The following is a 25,005-nucleotide window of genomic DNA, read 5'->3' as shown; positions in this document are numbered from 1 at the left end:
AAGATACCATCTTTCGAACCTGAGAGTCGTTGGTTTACAGGGCCGAATTTTTTGCAGCTGTTCGAAGGAAGTTGGCCAACGCAGGATGTTCTAGAAAAAGACTCAAATGAGACAATAGAAGAGCTGAGAGCTTGTAATGTACACCAAGTGGCTGGTTATTCTGAGATTGTGAATTGTTCGCGCTTCTCTAAATGGGAGCGTATATGGCGTGCAATGGGATATGTCATCCGGTTCATTGAGAATTGTGAGAGGAAGTGCAAGAAGATACCAATGCAAGGAGGTCCATTAACTCAAGATGAACTCGAAAAGTCGGAAACCCTCCTTTGGAAAATGGCTCAAACAAGTAAATATCCGGATGAAGTGGCTGTTCTCACACGTGACAAAATCAAAGCTCGAGGACACATGGTTGAAAAGTCAAGCCCCCTTTACAAGCTGTCACCATTTGCGGATGAAGATGGAATTATTCGATTGGACGGACGCATCAAAAACGCACCGACAGTGCCGGAGCATACCAAGTTTCCGGTGATACTACCTAGGGATCATGTCGTCACATTTTTGATTTTGGATTCCTATCATCGTCGCTATCTACATGAAAACAAAAACACTGTTCTGAACGAAGTGAAACAGCGTTACTATATACCGAAACTGCGTACTTTGATCGACCGAACAATCAAGCAATGCGTCTGGTGCAAGGTATATAAGGCGCTACCAACTACTCCTAGGATGGCAGCTCTTCCTGCAGTTAGACTGACTCCAAACTTTCGACCATTTAGCTTTGTTGGGGTCGATTACTTTGGACCAATCTTGGTTAAGGTAGGACGAAGCAACGAGAAAAGATGGGTCTGCTTATTTACCTGTTTGACAATAAGAGCAGTACATATGGAGGTAACACATTCGTTGTCAACAGAAGCGTGCAAGATGGCAATCAGAAGATTTGTTGCTCGGCGAGGATCACCCTTGGAGTTTTATTCGGATAATGGAACTAATTTTCATGGCGCGAATAATGAATTGATGTCACAGTTGGATCAAGGGGATATAGCTGAATCGTTTACCAATGTGAATACTAAGTGGATATTCAATCCTCCTGAGGCTCCCCATATGGGCGGGGCATGGGAACGAATGGTTAGGTCAGTAAAAACCGCTCTGGAAACCATGCCTGCGTTTCGAAAACCAAACGATGAAACCTTGACTACAGTGCTAATTGAAGCAGAATCCATAGTTAATTCTCGTCCACTGACATTCGTTCCTTTGGATTCGGATGACCAAGAAGCAATCACACCTAATCATTTTCTGTTGCTCAGTTCGAGTGGAGTCAAACAACCTTCGAAAGCGTTCACAGAGGACAAGCTTGCTTTGAAGAGAGACTGGGAGCTGGGACAGAACTTGGTGGATTATTTTTGGAGGCGTTGGGTACAAGAGTATCTACCTTCACTTACTCGTCGGACAAAGTGGTTCGACGATACTAAGCCTGTGGAGTTGGGTGATCTTGTGGTCATTGTAGGTGAGAAAAAGCGGAATGATTGGATAAGAGGACGAATTGCTAAGGTGATCACAGCTGCAGATGGACGAGTACGACAAGTAGAAGTACAAACAAACAATGGTATACTAAAGCGCCCGGTTTCCAAGGTAGCAGTTTTGGAAGTTCTGGGTAAAACTGGAGCAGGGAACCAGTGTTACGAGTCGGGGAATGTTACATCGACAAATCCATCGCAGTAGAAGGCTGGAACGAAACCGCTCAATGCTACGTAGAGATCTGTGGCTTGACTCGCAGTGGAATCCGCCATTTTGCAAAAGTGTAGTGAACAGGAATCACGTTGATTATATTGCGCATATTATTTTCCTTTTATTATTATTTACGTTTGGAAATAAGGAGAAACTAAAATGTAAGATCGATGTTACAAAACAGAACTCATGTAACTAAATTTTGTATTTTCTTAAATATAGCTTTGAAGCAACTCCAACCAAAACTATGCGAGTTTGACTAAAAGCACTCCAGAATTTCCAACACTAATAGTACGTTCAGACTACAGAGTTATAACATGTTATAGCGCTATCTTGATGGTGGTTTCTGTGTTGCAATTATTTGATAACCGTTATAACATGTTATAACTCTCCAGTCTGGACAGCGTTTAAGAGGAAGAGGAGACAACTGGCCTCTTGCTCTTTTATCTTTATCTCTATCTCACCCCTGTATTGTCTCCTCTTCCTTTTAGATTTTAGTCGTCGATTTCTCGCGATTAAAAGTTTGCACATGCAAAATAACAACATCATCAAGTAGAGGAATGTGTTTTATAACAGCTGGTGTGTTCAGTTTGCAGGAGTGAGCTTTTATTTGCGAAAAATCAGTGGTTCAAGTAATTGTTTGCAAAGCAGGTTAACCCTAAGGTTGGCATCGAATTAATCTTTTATTTACTGTCGAACTTTACCGCAGGCGAGGGGCAATTCACTGCTGTCGAGTAATAAAACGAAAATATGCGAATGAAAAAAATACACAAAAATTCATCATTGCTCGTGAATTACTTAAAAAAAAAATGCAAAAAATACAAAATTCGGGAAAATACACAAATATTCGACGATTAATAAAAAATACACGATAATTCATCATTTGCACGAAGAATTCGAAAATATATACAATCAAAATGCTGAATTCGAACACAATGCGTTAATTTATTATTTTGTATTTTAATCCGAGCTCGAATGCCCGAATCATAAAACAAATTTTATTATTTTTTAGGAAAAGTGCCTTAAACTTGTGTCTTGCTTTTAGAATACCTATTATGAATTTAATTGCCGAGGCATAAGCTGCCCACTACCAACATCAAAATCACAAAAAACCTGCTTCGCCAAGAACGCGAGACAACTCCGTCGAAATTCCGTAGAACCTCCGTTGGCAGCATCGGAAATCTCCACCGGAATCATGCGGAAGCTCCTACACCAAAAAACCTGAGAAAATACCGTACAGATATCCTGAAACTTCCGTTGGCAGCACCGAAAATCATCACCGAGAATGCGAGAAAACTCCGACGAATCTGGAACATCCGCTGGTAGAATCAGAAACCTCCACCAAAATTGTGCAGAACCTCCTCTACTGAGAACGCGTGAAAACTCCGTTAAAATTTCCTTAAACCTCCGTTGGCAGCATCATAAATCTCCACTGAAACCGAATGGGACCTCATCCACCAAGATCGCAAGAAAACGCCATCGAAATTTCGCATCTTTTAATGGGCCATGTAATTGTAATTTATTTATTTATCAACATCAACAGACAACAGACTTGGGGCTACATTTAATGTATGTAGTAAAACAGAGTCAAACGTAATCCTGGTGGATGAACTCTTTATCAGGGCAAGACAAAGTTCCTAGAACCTTTGTTGGCAGTCTTCGAAATCATGCAGGGCCTCTTCCACCTAGAAGGCAAGAAAAATTCGTTTAAAATTCCAGAAACTTCCACTGGCAGCTTCCAAAATCATCGAAATCACGTGGAAACTCGCCCATCGACAACGTGCGAAAACGCCGTCGATGTTCCTTGGAACTTCCATCTGCAGCATCCAATCTCTTCACTGGTATCGTGCAGAACCTCTTTCACCGATAATGCGTAGAAACTTCGTCGAAAGTCTCTGGGAACCTTCGTTGGTAGCATCTGAATTTTCGCGGGGAGTTTCGGAGGAGTTTTAACATAGAGGTAACTCTAAGACTAGAAGGTCCCGAAGAAATGTGCTCAACTTTTTGGTTCAGCCATAGAGGTAACTCTAAGACAAGTAGGTCCCGAAGAAACGTGCTCAACTTTTTGGCTCACCTCTGGTACTATCTTCGGTCCCAAGCTTGTCGAATCACCCCTCGAAACATAGGAAAAACCAATAACCCCTCATTTTATCTGTCAAACTTTCATAGCGAATCAAAACAAACATTGTGTAGTACTAGAATTTCGACTAGAATAGGGTACGTTAATCGTTTGCTTGGGACCAATAGGCTACTAAAGTGGTGAGCCAATTTAAAATCGTTAGTTTCGTATTGATTGTTGGTTCAGCTCTGGTACTCTATTCGGTCCCAAGCTAATCGATTCACCCATCAAAACATAGGAAAATCCACTAACCCCTCATTTTATCTGTCAAACTTTCATAGCGAATCAAAACAAACATTGTGTAGTACTAGAATTTTGACTAGAATGGGATACGTTAATCGTTTGCTTGGGACCAATAGGCGAGCCAATAGGCTAGTCAAGTAGTGAGCCAATTTAAAATCGTTAGTTTCGTCTTGATTGTTGGTATTCTCGCGTTTTAAGTGGAGAAGACTCTGCAGGATTCCAGTGGAGATATCTAATGCTGCCACCGCGAATTTCGACTATTTTTTTCCACGTTTCTCGGTCGAGGAGCTTCTGGAATAATTTTCTCAAGCCAGGAGTGTGGAACCGAAGAGAACAACAAAAAGGACAAAACCCTTCATATATACAAAAGCTACAGAGCGAAAAAAGCACTGAGAAAATGCATTAATTTTTTTTTGTTATAATAAATGAACCACAAGTGATCTGCCCTTACACGAAACGAAAATCAATTATTTTATTCTTGTGTTTGACTTATACAGTTTTGCCAAAACATCAGCCGTATACATTCCATAAGACAAACCTCATAGGTCCTATAAGAATGCATACAAGGTATTTGTTACCGCTTATACATTTCATTTGACACATGATCTTCATTAAATTTTTGCAAGGCGTCTCCGTTCGCAATGCTGTTGTATCTGATAAGGACTGTTTCAATTTGAAATTTGCAACTGCTCGACTATTCTGTTTTATTCAGGAAGATCTTAGCAGGAGACAAATCTTTCTAGGCTCAAACCCCTATATAAGGCAAATTTTGTACTTAATAAATCGAATGTTTTCGTTAGTCTTAAAACGTCTGTCGATCTGTTAACCCAACTAACATTTTCAGCTTTGTAAGCCAACTTTTCCAGCGTTGTGCTGTAAAGTAGCTGAAAAGAAGCTGCAGATACAGCTACACACAAAAAATAATCGTTAATAAATTTAAAAAAAACCATTGGTAAAATTAAAAGTTAGCGTTGGTTCTTTTTGGTAGAAAGTATTTAGCATTCAAAACTAAAGTCCCCTAACTGTCAATTCAAAAGTAGCTCTCTTTCTACTTTTAAAAGTTGAAACTTTCAAATCGAATTGTAGAACTGTCAAACTGAAAACCTATAGTTTTTAAATTGACGTATAACAAATTTTAATTCAAATGATAAGCATTTTAATCGCAATTACATACGTTTTTATCTTAAATTTGAATAAATTTTAAATCAATTACTTTTATTTTTTAAAAGAAATAACCAAGGAAATTCCTTTTATTCTAATTTATTTTTTATAGTAATTATATTGTCCATTACAAAGCAGCAGAAGTGACGCTCCCGATGCTTTTACAGTATGAATTGTATTATTTTAAAGATTGTTGATCAAAGCTGGAATAATTTACTCCTGACGGACTCGGTTTGGGGGTACTTGAATGAAAGTGGCATCTTGATGGGGGTGGGAGTCGAGGTGGGAGTAAGGCCGTGGCCAGGGTAGACGCAACACGCGACGCGATGCGATGCGACTCACCCAAGGAATAATAATAAATAATAAGATTCTTTTGAATTGGTCGCGTCGCGTCTACCCTGGCCGTACCCTAACCTTCCTTTCCGGCAAGACTGAGGCTGCTGAAAATTAAAACATCTCATTTAGAACAATCGGAAATTCATTGAAAATTATACCAAATTACCGTCAATTCCAGCACGCCATCATTGTCTCCATGTTATGATAGAGTTTATGTTTCATCTAACATTGCTTTCCTCCGTTGGCTGCTTTGACGATCACCTGCAATCCGATGAAAATGAATTAGCGGTGGCGTACCCTTTTTTGGGAACCGATTCCAGTTCGAAAGAGATACCGACGGAAGAGTAATGTGGAAACGTAGAAAACACAGCAATTGGCAAATCAAAGTTGGCTCTCGTGGAGAATAGAAGAACTATGAAAGTGATGATGGTTTCAAAATTTTCCACGGGGAAGTATACGATTGCAATCTTAAAATGCTTTTATTTTGTGAATGGAGCATTTTATTTAAATCTGGTTAGTGCTACGTTAGTAGAAAACTTCAGGACTACTCAATAGACATATAATACAGAAAACATAATTTCTTTTCAGATTTTTAGGTGTTAACATAGACTTCCGCTTTTCTACCACTGTAGCAGTAACCAGATTTAAATAAAATGCTCCATTTTCAAAATAAAAGCATTTTAAGATTGCACTCGTATACTTCCCCGTGGAAAATTTTGAAACCATCATCACTTTCATAGTTCTTCTATTCTCCACGAGTGCCAACTTTGATTTGCCAATATGGTTTATTTTTCACGCTTTCAAATTAAGCGGCAAACGAAGGTCAAGTGATGCCAAAATCTTCGCAATGACGAGGAAGTTTTGAAAGATCTGCGACTTTTATTTTAAAAAATTAACTTTTGAAATTACAAGTTGAAATTGAAAGAAACACTTTTAATCCGAAAAAAATGTTTTGATTTTGAATATTTTCGTTGTTAAAACTATGAAATTGGAGAAACTTTTAAATTGAAATTTCATTATTTTTATAGGGACAATTTTTGTTCTTTGTATGTACAAGCAAAAGCTAGCAAAATAGTTTTGGAGGGCGTTTACTCAACTTTCTCACAACCATTATTCAATTTGTCAGTCGCACTGAATAACATCAGCCAATAAACGCTAATGTCACTTCTATACACTCACTAATCAACTTTCAACTTGTAGCTGCAAAACAAAGCTAACAAAGTGAATATATTACTCATTTGATGGCTTCTAAACAACCAACCACTCTTGCTGAATAACATAAACATCAAAAGTGCTTTTTCAACAACTAAACAACCTGTACTCAGCTTATAAACTGTGTTAGAGCAACTTCGGAAGCATTGTCACAGTCAACTAGGTTTATTTTTAGACGTGTGCAGTTTTACAGCTTTTACTCTGCTCTTTTATAACTAGTCGAGAAAAGTGATTCGTGTGCACTATTATAAAGTTTCTACTGAGCGATTTTGTTGTAGAAGGGAATGTTGATTTGTTTACATAAGTTCAAAGTGTTGGCGTAGCACAGTTGGTAGTGTCAAGGTTTGCCAATGAGGTCGTCTCGAGTTCAATTCCAGGTTCCGGTGCAGGGTAAATAATTTGGTGATGATTTGTGTAACTAATTTCGATTAATTTGATTCACAGCAAAATAAACTCAATAAATTTCTTCATAAAAAAGCGTAAACAGTATTTAACCCGGCTTCAAGAGAAAGCTGTGTAGTGATTATTGGATAACCGGGAAAAGGTTGAATAAGCGCCTTTCAAGTTCACACACAACTAAAAAGCAGGATAACAGCTGTATAGAAGCGTTAATGGATATGCAATAAGAGCTTCTCCTGACCAAGGTTGCAAAGACTCATTTCAGCTAAAATAATGTTTTTCGGAATAATAAAACCAAAAGATGGTATGATGGCATGTTTTACTTGTAACTTACAAGAAGAGGTTACAAAGTATGCGTTGGAAACATAAAACCTATAAATTTTGCTTTCTATGAGTCACAATCAGCGATTTGCTGATCGCTGAGTGAGTGAGTGAGTGAGTGAGTGAGTTTGTGAAAAATCGCTGACTGTGACTCTCATGAAGTGAAATAAACAGGTTTAATATGTCAAACACATTCTTTGCAACCTCTTCTTGTATCCTACCAATTCAAAATTTGATCATGGCATCTAATTATTTCATAATTTAGAAAAACATTGTTTTAGCTGAAATGAGTCTTTGCAACCTTGCTCCTGACCGTTCCAACAGCCATGAGTAGCTGACTAAGTTCGCCAGATTTGCTTGTATAGAGGTTGAGTAAAGGTTTCCTCATATCGTATAACGTTTGAATACAGCTTGAGGCTATATAAATGAAATGAGTAAAGCGTTTACATTGTGAAAATTGTTAGTTGGGAAGATCCGAATTCCTTCCAGCCAGTACCTTCATCAGGTTTTAAACTAAGATTACTGATGAGACCAGAATCTCTAATTTAGTGAGAAGTTCAGTCCTCAGTCTACAATCAAAGTCCAAACACCTGATGCTAAAAGCACTCCTTTTCTTTCTATCAAAATCTGAACCACGCTATTGTAACAGTCTCTTAATTTAGTAGAGTAACTGTCTTAGCGTCTTGAACAGTTTTTTGATAGAATCGAGAAAAAAGGCACTCGCTCCAGCAGTCCCGGCAGGGCAACGGCGTACCATCCAAACCGTTCGGCGTGGTAAGTAAACCTTCGCGTGATTAAACAAAGCGCGGGACAGCTTGTTTTAACTCCTCTGCCATCCGTGCCGATCAAAGAGCTTCACAAAAAAAAAAACCCTATGAACTTCATAGAGAATAACAAAGTTTATGGAACTTGATGATTACAAATATCTTTTAGAACTGTGCATTGCGCTGATCGTGTTGCAGTTTTATTTTTGAAAATTTCAAATTATAGAATTGTCGAGTAGTTTAAAACAATTTTGAAACTCAGCATTGCGAACGGCCTAAATTAGTTGACTTTTGACTAGAATTGGACTCAATTTTAGGAACTCTCACCGGCCGTGTAACGTCTGTAATTTTTCTTCTGTGAGCATAAAACTTCACACAGAACTTCACACTAATTTTGCAGCAGGGCACGTTGTTTTGATTTTGTTCTTAATCCTTCTTTTTCCTCTTTTGCTTCCAAACGTTCCAAACGCGGAGAGAAATGGGAACTGTCACTTGGAAAAACGTGTTTGTGTTGATTTGTTCTGCCGAGTGGTCGTCGTATTATTTCACCCGTTTAGTGCGCGCACATTGTTTTCCCGTTTGAAATTTGCCTTGAAAAAGTATGATCGGAACCAAGAAGCGTTCCGTATCCAGCGATGGAGCTAAAGTGACCAAGAAACCAAAACTTGAAAAGCCCAACGACGCCCCCGCAGCAAAGTCGGTCAAGAAGAAATTCACACCCAAAGCGAACCATGACGGCGGCGATGATAAGAAAGGTAAATTCCAGAAGAAGCTAACTCCGGGAGGCAAAAAGGATGGATTCAGGAAGGATTTTAAGGGAAAGGATAGGGCTGTGGAGGAGAAGAAGCCGTTCGTCGAGAACACACCGGAATCCAAGCGCGAGTACTGGAACAGTTTGAAAACGAAGCAGAAGGAACTGCGAGACCAACGCCGGAAGTCCAAGACCAAGGATCTGTACGAGTTGAGCGTGGGTGCGAAGAAGATTTACGAAACACTGAAAAGGTAAGGAGGTTGGTTGGGTTGTTTACTGCGGTTGGAAATAATGTGGATGTTTATTTGAATAGGAAATCAACGGAAAACAAGGAAAAGCTGGTGTCGGAACTGCACGAAAAGCTCAACAAAGATAACACATACAGCAGGATCGCAACCAGTCACGACACGGCCCGTGTCATTCAGTGTATGATCAAGAATGCTTCGGAGGATCTTCGTATGCAGATAGCGGAGAAGCTGATCCCGGAAATTTACGAAATATCCACCTCCAAGTATGGCCATCACTGCATTACCAGCCTGCTGAAGAATGGTTCCAAACCGCTGTGGGCAAAGGTCGTAGATGGAATCATCAAGCATGTCGTCAAAATGGCAAGCCATTCCTTTTCCGCTGCAATCATCGACTCGGTGTACAACGAACATGCGACCAACGAACAGAAGGCATTCATGAGACAAGCTTTCTATTCGGAAATCTACAAGCAAACCAAGGATAAAAAAGTCACCTGTATGAAGGACACTTGGGAGACTAACGCCTTTATGAAGAAGACGGTCATTTCAACCGTCAAGGGTCATCTGCTTCAGGCCGCCAACAAACAACTGACAGACAATGCCCTGCTTCACTCGCTGTTGTTGGATTTCCTCCAGGAAGCCGGAGAGCTCGAACGCACCGAAGTAATCGAGTTGTACCTGCCCCATCTGGCTGCCATATCCAGCACCAAGGACGGTACTTCAGCTGCCATTTTCTGCTTCCTCAATTCTGTGGTAAAGGACCGACGAGCTGCCCTGAAAACCCTCAAGCAGTACGTGACGAAACTGACCGTCCACGAACACGGCCACCGGCTGGTGCTGTGCATCCTCAACTGCTACGACGACACGGTCATTTTGGGCAAGCAGCTGGTATCGGTCATCCTGGAGCACGTGGAAACCGTTGTGGCCAGCGGCGAGTGGGGCCGGAAGGTGGTCGGGTGGATCTTCTCCCCGGCCGATAAGGACCTGCTGCACCCGACGCAGATCGAAATACTGGACGGCTATCTAAAGCACAGCAAAAAGGACAAGGAAATCCGGCGGAGAGAAGTTTTCGCCTCGGCAGTGGAACCGTTCTGCACGGCGGTCGAGGGTAATGCGTCGTTTTGGCTGAGGGGAGGCCACACGACACTGCTGACGGCGGCGATCGTGAAAAATCGTACGTACTGATTTTTTTTGGGTTGTTGTTTTTTTTTATTATCTTGGATTTAATTTGCAGTTACGGGAGAGCACCTGGGAAAAGTGCACCAGGCACTGGCGAAGGTGGTGTCCGATCCGGAATGGCAGATTCAGGAGAATGAAGTCAACCTGCAGGGGCTTCCCATGGTGGAGGAGAAGTCTAAACCCGCCGCGGCTGATGGCAAGAAGGGCCCGGCGAAGATTAGGAAGATCAAGAAGAGTCCGTTTGCAGAGGAAAAGGTAAGTGCGGGTTTGAATGGCTAAGATCTTCGGAGGTGATCCACGGAAGCTGCATAAGGCATCTGTATGTAAATGACTAAACTATGATGTGAACTCAAGATTTTCGCAGTTGATCATAGATCTCTAGACAGAACTCAAGAGGGAAACGTTCCTGTACCTGATCTTGTCGTTACTTTGCATTTATTCACGGGAATTCGACGGCTAATGCCATTGTTTACAACAGCAGTTTTTAAGGGTTGGTACCGATTTGGCGTTTTCTTGCCAGGCCTTCAGAATTGGCCCATAAGACGTTCTTATGGAAACCCCTAGCCCTAATCAAACTTAAGTGGCCTGTGTATTAAGCATAAACTATTTCGGACTTCCATAGGACCTTTGTTGTTAAGATTTCATAAGACCTCCGAAGATGGCAAGGGACATGAACTGAACTTTTCAGCTCTCTGGAGTTGCCCCGAAAGAAATCTCGGTTGTCTCATGAGGCCTCTGAAGCTGGTCCATTTCTGGAGTTAACATATAAATCCTATCGTCTTAGAACGGAAGGTCTCTGAAGGTGATCACCCTAGGCATTATTAGAGTTTTTGTTTTACAGCCACTGAAGTTTACTCAAAAGTAAGACAGTAGTTGACTAATTTGGTTCATGGAGTTGAAGCATTAGCCTTCTACAGTCATTCCGCAAAGTTAACCCTCAGGTCTCTAAAGTTGGCTTGAGGCCGGAGAGAGCAAAGTTGTTTCTTACTGGAACCACGGCGGGACAGGCTATTCGGTTTATGGTTCTAAGAGAAATCGATTGTTTCGATTAATGGATTGTCCGACATGTGGCAGCTAGTTTTGAAACTCCGGAACAGCCGGTTTTCAAATTCGTCGATCATTTCTACATTTGAAATACGGTGCAGGTTTTCGGTTGGATGTCATGGATCGAGTTTTTGAGGAGCTTATTTTGCGTCCTTTGGAGACGGACACGATGAGTCTTTGCACAGTTGATCCAGGTTGGAAATCCGTAGGTTAGTATAGGACGAAATACACATTTGTATAGCAGCAGTCTGTTGTGAAGCTGGAGGCGATTTTCGATTCACCAGAGAGTGCAGAGATCGGGTCAGTCTCGAGAACTTTGCAAGCGTTTGGTTAATGTGTTTGGCAAAAGTAAGCTTGGAGTCCAGGACTAATTCTGAATATTTAGCGCCGTCGGACCATGGAGCGTCTTAACCACCGACTTTCACACAGGAGGCTGGAAAGTGGTGTCGAGCTCTTTTGCGGGTGAAGAAGACGGCTTGGGTTTTAGTGGGATTGATGTTGATTCTCCATTTGTCGTAGAACTGCTCAAGGGCGATTCTGTGCTCTGAAGTTTAACCGTTACGATTTCTGGATCTTTGCCCGATACGAGGTAACCGGTATCATTTTAACCAGATATGACGGGAAATTTGCTATAGCAAGTTTTTGAACCATTGCTTCCTGCCACAGCATCGTAAGCCTTTTCCACGTTGAGCATGACCATGCCTGTAGACTTCTCCGAAAACCCTTTTTTAATCTTCTGAGTGATCCGGACTCATTAGTGGTTAGTCGAATGATAGCGCTTGAATCCAAACTGTTCGTAAAGGAATTGTTTGCGTGTTATCCAAGTGGCGTTGCATACGAGAAAGGACAACTCTTTCAAGAATTTTACTGAGCGAACTTAGCAGACTTATTGGACGATAATTGCCTGGTTGGGTAAAGTCCTTGTTCGTCTTCGGGATGCCTACTACTAGCGCGGGCTTCCATGTTGTTGGAAAATAGCTCAGTTCTAAACAACCGTTGCAAATCTTGGTGAGAGAGGCTAGTCCTTTTCTTGGAAGCTGCTTCAGTACCTCGTTTTGAAAGCCATCTCGACTGTACTCGAACAAAAATGCAACAGACAAAAATGATCACCAAAAATTCATTTTAAGTCGGATATTTTTTAAACTCTCAGTGGATAAATAAACACATATTATGTTTTTGCAAAGTTGGTTTATTCAACCTCCTCTCCTAGGCTAAATGCCCGCACCTTGAACTTAACGCTACCCATCAAATCCTGTGCAACACTTGCGCCATCTTTCTTACACACTTTCATCCACTCTTTCTTCAAATCCTTGTAGTTTTTGAAGACCTTCCCTGTTTTCCGGAGCTTGCCTTTCATAATCGCCCCGAGTTTTTCCATTGGGCGAAGTTCTGGCGAGTTTGGCGGATTTGCCTCCTTCGTTGGCTTCGTACCACTCCAGTACCGGTTTCGCGTAATGGCACGATGCCAGATCCGGCCAAAACAGAGTGTCACACCTTCGTGGGACCGGAGGAAAGACAGCAGGCGCTTCTGGAAGCATTCGTCTTTATATATTTGGTCGTTGATGGTGCCCGTCGTTATGTACGGCTTGCTGAATGTGCCGCATCCACAGATCGCCTGCCACACTAAGTACTTCTTGGCAAATTTGTCGACCTTCTTCTTCCGTAACTTCTCCGTAAGATCCACACGGGACTTGCCGACGAAAAACTCCAAGCCGTCCAGCCCCCAGCGTCCGCTTTAATGTACGTCTTGTCGTCCATTACGATGCATTTCAGCTGCACCAATCACTTGCGTATTCTGTTTATCGGTTCGATACCCAGACAACCAGAAGTCGTATAATAATGTACAGACAGTATCGTAAATTGCTACAGTTTTAGTCAAAATCGCATATAAGAATGGCATACCTCGCATTATGTTTAAGTTAAATCGTATAGAATGCAAATTTCCGACCAATATGCGATGAATCATTTTTCCATCGTACTGTATCACAAATTAAATCGGATTACATCGTAAGACTTTTCAAAATGAATTTGTTATTACAGATTAAATCGTATATGATGTTAAATCAACTCGTTTAATATTAAATTAAAATATGCACGTATATGGCCTCCACTTTTGTACGTATAAGCCATTTCTTTGCATTATATACGAATTGTTTGTTTGTATATATGTTTGTATATCACGAAAACAACTTTGAATATACGTGCATTCTGGTTGTCTGGGTAAGGCGCCTTCCTTACCTTGAAGACATGAAGTCCGGCCCGCTTCATTGTCTGCTGGACGAACCATACGGATGAATTGACCTTCTTGGTCACGTCCCGTGTTGAATGGAATAGAACGGCCGACTGAGGTTCGAGAGCGTATATTTAGTAGCGCTTCAAAGCTGGAATTGGACCAGAATTTATCAAATATAATCCACCAATAACCAATCATAAGAACTTACAATTCAATTTGTCTTACTCAGTTCCTCAGTTTCAACAATCCTTGCCAGCTTCAATCCTGTCCAATAGTTACAATAGCTCCTTACCTTAATTATGATTTACTTATAGCATCTACAGACCACTATTACCTTGCGAAACAATCTACACCTCACTCTACACTTCAGACCAATCCGTAAACGTAAAACTAGTAAATTTTGATTATTTCTCAATCTAAAATACACAGGCTCAATTCTCTTCGAAAAATAGAATAATAGAAAATTATGTTGAATGCCGAAACCCAAGCGTCGTTTGGTCCGTTTGACATTTATGCTGAAGGTCGCCCGTAGCAATGGGCGCTCCCGTTACGATCAAGGGGTAAGACAGCTCCTTTTTTTTTAATGTGTTTATTTTTCCAGGCTCATTTGCCGTAGCTTTGCGGAGCCGATATTCATTGTTTAGGTTACAAAATTTCTTAAGACTAACGTTAGTAAAGCGGGGGCCGATTACTCGCGGCTATCTCGAGGTTAGGGGTAACAAATTGTAACAAATGGATGGCAGGGTAGGGATTGAGAACACAAGGTTTGGAGAGCAATGTGCTCTTGATCTCGAACTAAGCGACCAACTGATGAAAAAGACAAACATGGGGGTACACCGATGGGCAGCTAACAACTTGGGGGAACACAAGATGACACTAACTACTAAATCCTCAGATCTATCCGTTTTAAAAACACATATATTAAATTGCAATAGTCGAGATCTCGGCTCGCCAAGATGTCTCTAACGGGCCGCATGGGTTGTTTTCCTCGGGCCCTGAGGGATGCGGATAACTCGGATCTAGCAACACAATGTAGGGTGCATGACCAAAGCACGTGGTCGATATCGTGATAGCCACTACCACAAGCGCACAAATTGCTGCCTGCGAGCCCGATTCGGAAGAAATGCGAGTCTAACGAGTAGTGATTGGACATGAGCCTTGATATGACACGTATAAAGTCACGGCTCATGTCCAATCCTTTGAACCATGGCTTGTTCGATACCTGTGGGAGAATAGAATGTAACCATCTCCCCAGATCACTCTCATTCCATTTTTGTTGCCAGTTGGTTAGGACGTGCTGACGGGTAATTGAGAAAAATTCCGCAAAGGCGATTTGTCGGTCAAAAATATCGCCTTCCATAGCGCCCACCTTAGCCAATGAGTCCGCTTTCTCATTACCCGGAATTGAGCAATGAGATGGGAGATAAACTAAGGTGATAGTATAGGAGCAGTTAGATAAAGTACTCAATTTAGCTCGGATTTCGGTCAGGAAATACGAGGAGTGCTTCATCGGCCTCATTGATCGAATAGCTTTTAACGAGCTAAGGCTATCAGTAAAAATAAAATAGTGATCAGATGGTAGTGAGGCAATTTGCTCTACTGCGTAAAATATGGCTGATAGTTCCGCAACGTATACGGAACAGGGTTTTTGCAGTTGATATGAGGCGCTATGATATTCGTTGAATACTCCAAATCCAGTGGAAGCGTTTATAGTTGACCCATCTGTGAAAAAACTCTTATTGTTACTAACATGGTGGTACTTGTTTGCAAAAATTAAGGGAACAACCATCGACCGATGGTGATCTGGTATTCCACGGATTTCTTGCAACATGGTCAGATCAAAAAATACAGAGGAACTATAAAAGTCTTGGAGGCAAACACGAGAGGAATTGAATGAAGAAGGGCCAATCTCCAGCGTCATGTACTCGTAATAGAGACTCATGAATCTTGTTTGAGGATTTCTGTCGAGCAGCTTCTCAAAATTTTCTATTACCAATGGGTTCATTACTTCACAACGGATAAGAAACCGGAAGGACAGTTCCGCGAAACGATCTGTCAGTGGGAGAACACCCGCAAGTACTTCGAGGCTCATCGTATGCGTCGAGTGCATACAGCCAAGCGCGATTCGGAGGCAACGGTATTGAACCCGTTGCAGCTTCAGGATATGTGTTTTCGCCGCGGATTGAAAACAGAAGCTACCGTACTCTAGAACCGACAAGATGGTTGTTCGATACAACCTGATCAGATCTTCGGGGTGTGCTCCCCACCAAGTTCCAGTAATTGTACGAAGAAAATTAATTCTTTGCTGGCATTTTTGTTTCAGATACGCAATATGTTTTCCCCATGTGCATTTGGAATCAAACCAGACACCTAAATACTTGAAAGATATACTTTGAGTGATTGTTCTACCCTTTAGTTGAAGCTGTAACTGTGCAGGATGATGCTTCCTAGAAAAAACAACCAACTCAGTTTTCTCCGGAGAGAATTCGATACCCAGCTTCATAGCCCAAGTAGACAAATTGTCTAAGGTATCTTGCAATGGTCCTTGCAGGTCCGGTGCACTTGGCCCTATAACGGACACAACCCCGTCATCTGCAAGCTGCCTTAGCGAGCAATTTTCATCAAGACAACCATCAATGTCTTTTACATAAAAATTATAAAGAAGGGGGCTTAAACATGAGCCCTGGGGGAGACCCATGTAACTAATTCGTGAAGTTGTCGAGTTTCCATGAGAAAAGCTCATATATTTCTCAGACAACAAGTTGCTCAAATAGTTGTTCATAATTGGTGAAAGCCCACTATCGTGGAGTTTATCCGAAAGGACATCGATACAAACAGAATCAAAAGCCCCCTTAATATCCAAGAAAACTGAACCCATTTGCTGTTTTTGCGCATAGGCCAGTTGAATTTCAGTTGAAAGCAACGCAAGACAGTCGCTCGTTCCTTTGCCTCTTCGAAATCCAAATTGCGTATCTGAAAGTAAACCATTCGACTCGACCCATTGGTCTAGACGAAAATGAATCATTTTCAATTTCCGTATACAGGACAGCATCGCGATGGGACGGTACGAGTTATAATCCGACGCGGGTTTACCGGGTTTTCGAATGGCGATAACTCTTACTTGTCTCCAGTCATCCGGAACAATGTTGTGCTCCAGAAATTGATTGAATAAGTTCAACAAGCGTCTCTTCGCGACATCTGGGAGATTTTTAAGCAAGTTGAACTTGATTCTATCCATTCCTGGAGCTGAATTGTTACATGAAAGGAGAGCAAGTGAGAATTCCACCATCGAAAACGGGGAATCTATTTCGTTATTACCTGACGGACGATCACGAACGTTGGTTTGAACCGACACCGAATCCGGGCAAACTTTCCGCGCGAAGCTGAAAATCCATCTGTCCGAGTACTCCTTGTCTTCGTTAATCGGTGTAGACGCGTTTCGCATTCTCCTGCCGACATTCCAGAGTGTTCTCATGGAAGTCTCTCGCGACAAACCATCGACGAACCGACGCCAGTAACCGCGTTTTTTTGCTTTAATTAAGTCCTTAAAAGTTTTCTCGAGGTCGGTGTACCGCTCGAAATCCCCGACCTTGCCGTGTTTACGGAAGCGTTTAAACGCGGCGGACTTCTCGCTGTTCGCGTCGGTGCAATCCTTATCCCACCACGGGGTGGGAGGTCGCTTGCGGACGGAAACACCCGGAACACGTTTCGTCTGTGCTTGCAGCGCAGAATCGATGATGACACGCGCGAGAAAGGAGTACTCGTCCAGCGGAGGAAGTACGTCAACCGATTGACTGGCATCAAGAACCGCGGCCGCGAATTTTCGCCAGTCAATGTTTTTCGTAAGATCGTACGCGATGTCGACCGAGCGAGTAGAAGATGAACCATTGGTAATAGAAATTTTGATTGGCAAATGGTCATTACCGTAGGGATCTTGAATTACTTTCCACGAGCAATCCAACGATAGTGAACTCGAACAAAGTGAGAGGTCTAATCTGCTTATTTTTGCTGGAGGTTTGGCTACTCGTGTTGCTTCCCCGGTATTCAGAATTGTCATTTTGAAGAAGTCGCACATGTCGTATATCAAGGTTGAGCGGTTGTCGTCGTACAGTTCCCCCCAGCCTGTACCGTGAGAGTTAAAATCTCCCAAGATCAACCGTGGCTCTGGCATAGCCGTGCAGATATCCGAGAAACTTTGACGAGAAATCGCAGTTCGCGGTGGAAGATATACTGAGGCAATACTGAGGCATTTACCTCGAATATTAACCTGACAGGCAACAACTTCAATGCCTGTCACCGAAGGCAGATCGATTCTGTAGAAGGAATGGAGCTTGTTGATCCCCAGAAGCACCCCTCCATACGAATCTGCCCGATCAAGGCGAATAATGTTGAAATCGTGGAAAGCAAGATCGTTGTCTGAAGAGAGCCATGTTTCACAAAGGGCAAATGCATCAGAAAGTAAATTGTTAACTAAAAATTAAAATGTGTCAAGTTTTGGCATAAGACTTCTACAGTTCCACTGAAGAACAGAGATCATATCCCCGACCTCATTCGGAGAATTATCCATCAAAGGATATGATCGATGCAAGGAAGGACCACCTAGAAGCTAGTTGCTTCAAAAGGGTTTTTCACCATTGAAGACAGCTCCTAATCATGAGGAATTTTAGAGTTGCTTTTGAGGCACCTCGAGTAACTCACATTGCTCAGTGAGCAAGATCACTGTCATATGCATTCTCACTTTTCACATCACAGCAACATATGAAGATGCTAAGCCGAAAAGCTGCTGTCAAGCAAAATAACAACAAATAACCGGCTTGATGTGGTACAAGAACTCGATCCGCCTGACCAAATACTCCAGATCCGGCAAATTATACGTACCCCGCCGTCCTCCTATACAACTATTATTCATTATATTCCGAGCATGTTTCGTTCTTCAGTTTCTCGTCAGCAAAGTCTTTAGCGATGATCCTGTGCTTGGTTGGATCGGATTTACTCTTGAGAATCTTCAGATCACCAAGAACCCTTTCCTTCCACTCTTTCTGAACCATCTGCAGTAGCTTGGAGCGAACGCAGAACATTTGTTCTTCGCCTTCCTCACCGGTTTTCACTTCAATTTCGTCGATTAGATCGATGATGGGTTTGAAGTCCGGATGAGGATCTTACTCACCGAAAATATTGGGAGCTGTGTCTTCATCGTCCTCCTGCTCTTCGACTTCAGCAGTGTCAACTGTGTTGATGCCCTGGCTGAACATTATGTGGTAGCTGGCAGCGTTTCCTTCGGAGCTCGAATTGGGAATCGGATGTTAATCGGTTTTTATCCAACAGGGAAGATATTTCCTATGTATTCCAGTGATTTCCCACAACGATTTCACGTTCTCCTCGGTGGACATCTGAAAACGATTCCTGTGGTTATCCGTTTTGAAACGGAGGAATACGAACAAAAAGCACTTCCAGAACAATAACAGCAGCCAATCGGCGCAGAGAAGTAGATGAAAATCCACGCCAATAAGCCCTCTTTCGAAGCTTTTCCAGCATCGTTCAAGCCATTTTCTGAACAAAATCTGGAATCCACATCGTTCCAATGGCCGAACAATTCTATTTTGTTTACAAACAAGACTTACGTCTAATATGTGAAAGGGATAAACGGAGTAAGCCAAGGAGTAACCAGACTCAGAGTAAAGCTGTCTCACCCCTTGGTTACGGTCGGTCGGCAGTGCAGCCAACTATCGACTAGTGACCCTTCGATCTTGAATGGTGGATTGTATTTGATCCTATTACGAACAAGCTTGGAAATTTTCCAGAACTTGTAAGATCCTGTACCGTTTCGCCAAAGTTTTTAAAACGAAAGCTACACTCTGAAAAATCTTCACGTCCGATTGACGTGAAAACATAGGTGGTTTTCGTCCACCCTATTTTTCACGGAACTTTTACCGGAATTGCACGTAGCCGATCAAAATTCAGCTTCAATTATCTACGTGATTAGTCAGGTAAATAAGACCTGATTTCCACATACTGCTTACGTGAAATGGGGGTGAAAACTACTGGACATCTGGTAACTTTTACGTGACATTCCGTTTGGTTTAAAATGCTTTTTATGTCATTTATATGTGAATTTTCAATGAGAATAATCGGAAGTATATATAGAACCAGTCAATATTATGTATTTTTTTCGGGAAGATAAAATTGGAACATATTGACTAATTGATTATTATAAGGTAGAAACGTGTATGAGTTTTTTTTTTATTTCTGACAAAATATTAACACTTGTTGCAGACTCAAAATGCTGATGTCACCGTCTGAAATTATAAAACTAGAAAAAACGTTACATATAATCATAAATAAATTAATATCAATGAACCTAATTACCGTCCAACATTTGCAATTAAGCACTGAGGAATTTTGAATCTTTGAGGAGTTCTTCCACAACGCTCGGTGACGCCATATTGATTTTTTTGCGTACCTGAAAATCACGCAAATCTCGTTTCACGGAAATATCGAAGTCCCAAACACACAAACACAAATACACTAAATCTGTTTACGTGAATATACGGTCAATTTCACCAACATTTTTAGTGGACATGACGTGTTATGCAGTTCAAAGTTACTAACGTCACGTAACATTTGAGATTTCCTAAATACAGATCAGGTACGTGATATTTCACGTAAATCGCACGTGAAGATTTTTAGAGTGTAGTACATTCTGTCTGTATTCTACGATACCGAGAATCAACAATGACGTGAAAATGGTATAGTCGCTATATTCATAGTCTGGCGGATAGAATCTCGGGAACCAATTGAGCTGTCAAATAGCGGAACCAATCGAGCAAATCACGACCAACAACAGAAAAGAGCACATCAGCTATTACGAACAAAATTTTGGAAACCGTTTTCTCGTGACTAAAGGAACACCTACACAAACTAACGCCATCTTTAGGTTGAGGAAAATTTCCCCTATCCGATGATGCTGCTTATTTACCGTCGATTGGTGAGGAAAGAATAATCAACGTATTGTTTATAAAAGTTGATAGTACCTTTTTAATTGTTGGTCTACAATTTATTGAAATGGTTCCGCTTTTTGATAGATCGAAATTCTATCCGCCAGACTATGAATATAGCGATTATATGAGATAGGGGTCGCGTGATCGAATGTACTGTCGTCGTCTTATGTTGCGGAGGCGAATAAGCAACCCAGTTTGTCCGATCGTAAAAGGCCACCCACATTAGATCCGTTTGCGTTGCGTTGACGTACATTTGACAGTTAGACAAAAGATTTAGCTGTCACTTTGCCGCAACAGCGAAAGCGTTTTGTAGAGGGTGGTACAGGAATGAATGTCAAGGTTACAGGTAGGTGGTCGGAGGAGAGTTCCACGTAAGCCACGGTAATAGACATGTTGACCAGATTGTTGGACAGCACTAGATCAAGTGTAGATGATCGCGCAGTCCCATGCGGCACAAACGTTGGAGTTTCTGGAGCATGAATATAGAACCCCGAAGAGCGAAACAGATTCATCAGAATGTTACCAGCCTGATTTGCTTCCAAGCAGTTCCACTGCCTGTGACGGGCGTTGAAATCACCAACGATGAAATACGCCTCCCTCTGCCTTGCTAGTGCCATGAAGTCTCGTTTAAAGTTCGTCAGATCTGCTTTATTGCGATCCCCGGGGAAATACGCTGCCACTGCACATGAACGCCCTTTGCTTCGACGGAAATCACACATGGAAATCCATCAACAAAGAATGAGATGCACTGTTGTAGTCAAGTCTCAGCGATCACAGCCACATCTATCTCATGTGAGATGAAGAAGTTGCGGAGAGTTTTAAGAAAATTCTGAGAATACTTTCAAAGGCATCTCGAAAATAATTCCTAGATACTTTTAAGGAGAATTTCAAGTGAATTTTCAGTGGATTTTAGAGAAAAACTTTAAGTTAATTCTGAACAACATTTTAAGACTATTCTGAGGTGAATTACATGGGCATTCTATGGAGAATTCAAGCGAATTAAGCAAAAAATAAAGGAATTCTTAGAAATGCTTAAAATTTTAAGAGAATCTAAGGACGAATTTCATAATTTGTTTGAGTGATCTACAGAGAATTCTGAAAAGAACTCTGTGAAGGGAATTGATTTGAAATGAAGTGCTTGCGAACAATTAATTAAATCCTCTAAAATTTGGAGCAAATTTTCATAGACAAATTTTGAAGATTTCGAACGCAAAACCAAATCCAATATCTAGGAAAAATGCTGCTGTATTAATAAGGACCCATTTAACCTAGCGATCTCTTCGGCTCAGTCGCATTCGATTTTGATATGATATGGAACTACCAACAATCAATTCGAAACTAACGATTTCAAATTGGCTCATTATTTGACTAGCCTATTGGTCCCAAGCAAATCGATTAACGTACTCCATTCTAGTATAAATTCCAGTACTACACTATGTTTGTTTTGATTCACTATATAAGTTTGACAGATAAAATGAAGGGTTCGTGGATTTTCAAATGTTTCGAGGGGTGCATCGATTAGCTTGGGACCGAAGATAGTACCAGCTGAGCCAAAAAGTTGAGCTCGTTTCTTCGGGACCTTCTGGTCTTAGAGTTATGTACCTCTATGGAACTACCACTCATTGTAGCTAGACAACTGTCAGTCAGTACACACGCTGTTCGATTTCATCAAGTTTAATAACCTCTAAGTGTACTGAACCCAAGGGGTTGGTCACTCCGCACAGTGTGTCAAAAACATAGTTCGGCACACCTGGGCACACTCATCGATACTGTTTGGCACTCATGGATAGGCATCTGCACCAAGGTGACTACATATAGGTGTTCTAATGTGAGACATGTTGGAGTTTTGTATGGGACAGCGACCGAGTTTGGTTACAATTTGATATATGATATGATATGGAACTACCACTCACTGTAGCAAGACAACTGTCGTTAGACTGTGGACTTTCCCCTCGCTGTTCGACTTGATCAAGTTTAATAACCTTTAATTGTACTCAACTTGCCTTTGTATGGAGGGCCAAAAACCGGTTGGGTGAATCTGTGGGCAACATCTTCCATGTGCGTCCACGGTATAAATGAGAATCTCCTTCCAACGACAGGATCGTACAACCGTTCAAAAAACAGACCATTCAACAGGAGAATGGGTACAATAGCTCGACTTCTATTCACGAAATGTTAAAGACAGGGAGTTGGCATTTCCACTCTCCTCATCAATTTCGCTTCAATCGGGAACCCTGGTGGATCCTCCCGTACCCTCATTTAATGTTTCATATAATAATGGAATGAAAGTTAAAAGAAAATAAAGGAAAGATCTCACCCGATGTTGTAAAGGAATCCATGACCATCACGATGATTTCGAAGAGCTCCCATAGATATGCTGCCGCTACTTCTTTAACCGGTGATAAAAACAGAACTCTCACCTTTCATTCCTCACACAGCAGCGGAAACCCCCATCAACCACAAAACACACTCTAGCTGCTCCGACTAGAGGGATCTCAGCAGAGAAAAAATGCTTTTGCTTTATACAGAATCTTACAGAATAGCAAGTACGGGAACAGAACTGATGTAGCAACCATACATAGGTACAGGCTCTTTTATAACCTCGCAATCAGCTCGTTCGTCTCTCTATGTTCTCCCGATAGGCATAGCAAGCAAGCAAGTAATTGGTTGATTGCTGCCAGTTTGATAAATTTCCAATATTCCAATAGTTTACTAATGATAAATTACTATTATCTTTATACCAAATCTTACATCAAATCTGAATCAAATTGTGTAAAAATAATTGAAATGCATCAATAAATGGCCGAGATGCAAGCGTTCAAAACCTGACACTATTTCGTCACAAAGTTTTTTGATTTGCGCCCCCCAGTACAGTCCACAAAGACATAGTCCTGCGTCACGGTCATCGGTCGCAGGCACACCGTGCCTCACTTGACATTCTACTAGACTCGCGGAGCCTAAACCAAAGTAAGTTCTTCAGAAGTTAGCGATCCGTATCCAAATGGGCCTCCGCAAGAAGCATCACAATAGCGGGTCGGTAAACAGCAACTCTCTCAGCAGCGACAACCGAGTGCGCCTCGCCATTCCTCGCGAAACCGGAAAGCTATCATGACGTATTACCCATATACTCACTACCAGAAGGGGGAGGTGTTGGAAGGACCACCCTAACCTTAGTCAGCACTCAGCCTCAGTGGCTCAACATCTGACAGCCGTCAGAGCGATAGACGTTTTAACTACCTTACAAATTCGCTCAAAATTCGTTACAGGAATTCATTGGAATGTTCACAAGCATATCCTTTAGAGTTTCTTGAACATTCCTTTGTTACAGTTCAGAAATACTCTGCAGAATACTCCAAAAAAATCAACCTTAGTCACACGACTCGCAGAATAGGGGGAAGTGAGTGTTTGTGAACTTTCCCATCTCTGCTAGCTAGTTCCAGAGTAAGTCCCAGGTGGCGCTGAATATATTAACTATCTTTTATTTAATGAGATTGAATGTTAAGGTCTTATAGCAAAGCTATTGATGATCATCTTTAGTTATTTCAGAACGAATCGGTACTGTAATCAACCAACGTTTGAATGCTCTAACTTGATCCGTACAAATGTTTTCTAGTGACCCAAAATCCGCCTCCCAATCGCTTAGATCTCTTATATTACTAACGTTAAAACAAACCAAAAAACCCTAATCTCAAACTTCCATTCCAGGAAAAAGCCCGCGAAAAGCAACTCGCTGCCAACCCGCTCATCAACGGTATTGAACACGCCGGAGTACACATTGCCTTGAAGAAGATCATCAAGCTGGATCAGGAAAAACGCCAAGAGGACGCCAGTTCTTCCCAGTTCGGCAGTGCAGTGTTGGATAACCTTACCGAAGAAGTGGTGAGCGTCTTTTTTTTCCGACGCTGTTCAACTAAACCCGTCCTCTAATCGATCGACAAATTCCTTTTCAGATCAAATCCTGGATCGTGCAGAACCGGCCCTGCTTCCTGCTGTTGCTGATATTCGAGAACTCGTCCGACCCGGTTCAGAAGCAGCTCAAACAGAAACTGAAATCAGCCAAGCCGGATCTGAAGAAGCAGACCCACACGGGGGCCAAACTGTTGGTGGAAAAACTGAAACTGTAATAATATAAGCCAACCCAATCCAAGGCTTTCTCTAGGTGTTAAGTCGATGCGAAATATATCCGAGTTGAACTGTTCTTCTAATATCAATTAGATCCTACACAAATCCCATTGATGTTTTTGTTTTACTTTATTCCATAATTCAATCTCAAATCCC

The 25,005-nt window shown here is 41.7% G+C and overlaps 2 protein-coding genes across 2 annotated transcripts in view; both read left to right on the top strand.

Annotated features, from left to right (window-relative positions):
* Positions 1-25,005, top strand: part of Gs2 (glutamine synthetase 2) — a 457,408-nt gene that overhangs the window by 237,378 nt on the left and 195,025 nt on the right. The window lies entirely within an intron of this gene.
* Positions 8,784-24,957, top strand: peng (Pumilio and CPL domain-containing protein penguin). Its single transcript, XM_065224346.1, has 5 exons — positions 8,784-9,279; positions 9,342-10,447; positions 10,508-10,707; positions 24,433-24,606; positions 24,678-24,957. The coding sequence occupies exons 1-5, from the start codon at positions 8,879-8,881 to the stop codon at positions 24,849-24,851; spliced, it is 2,055 nt and encodes a 684-aa protein (XP_065080418.1). The 5' UTR covers positions 8,784-8,878; the 3' UTR covers positions 24,852-24,957.

Source organism: Ochlerotatus camptorhynchus, unplaced genomic scaffold, assembly GCF_037179485.1.
Source record: "Ochlerotatus camptorhynchus isolate MF236.1 unplaced genomic scaffold, CSIRO-AGI_Acam_v1.1 ptg000020l, whole genome shotgun sequence".
In the NCBI taxonomy this organism is placed as follows: domain Eukaryota; kingdom Metazoa; phylum Arthropoda; class Insecta; order Diptera; family Culicidae; genus Ochlerotatus; species Ochlerotatus camptorhynchus.
The sequence above is the reverse complement of the archived record's forward strand: the minus strand, read 5'-3'. Positions and strand labels throughout refer to the sequence as shown.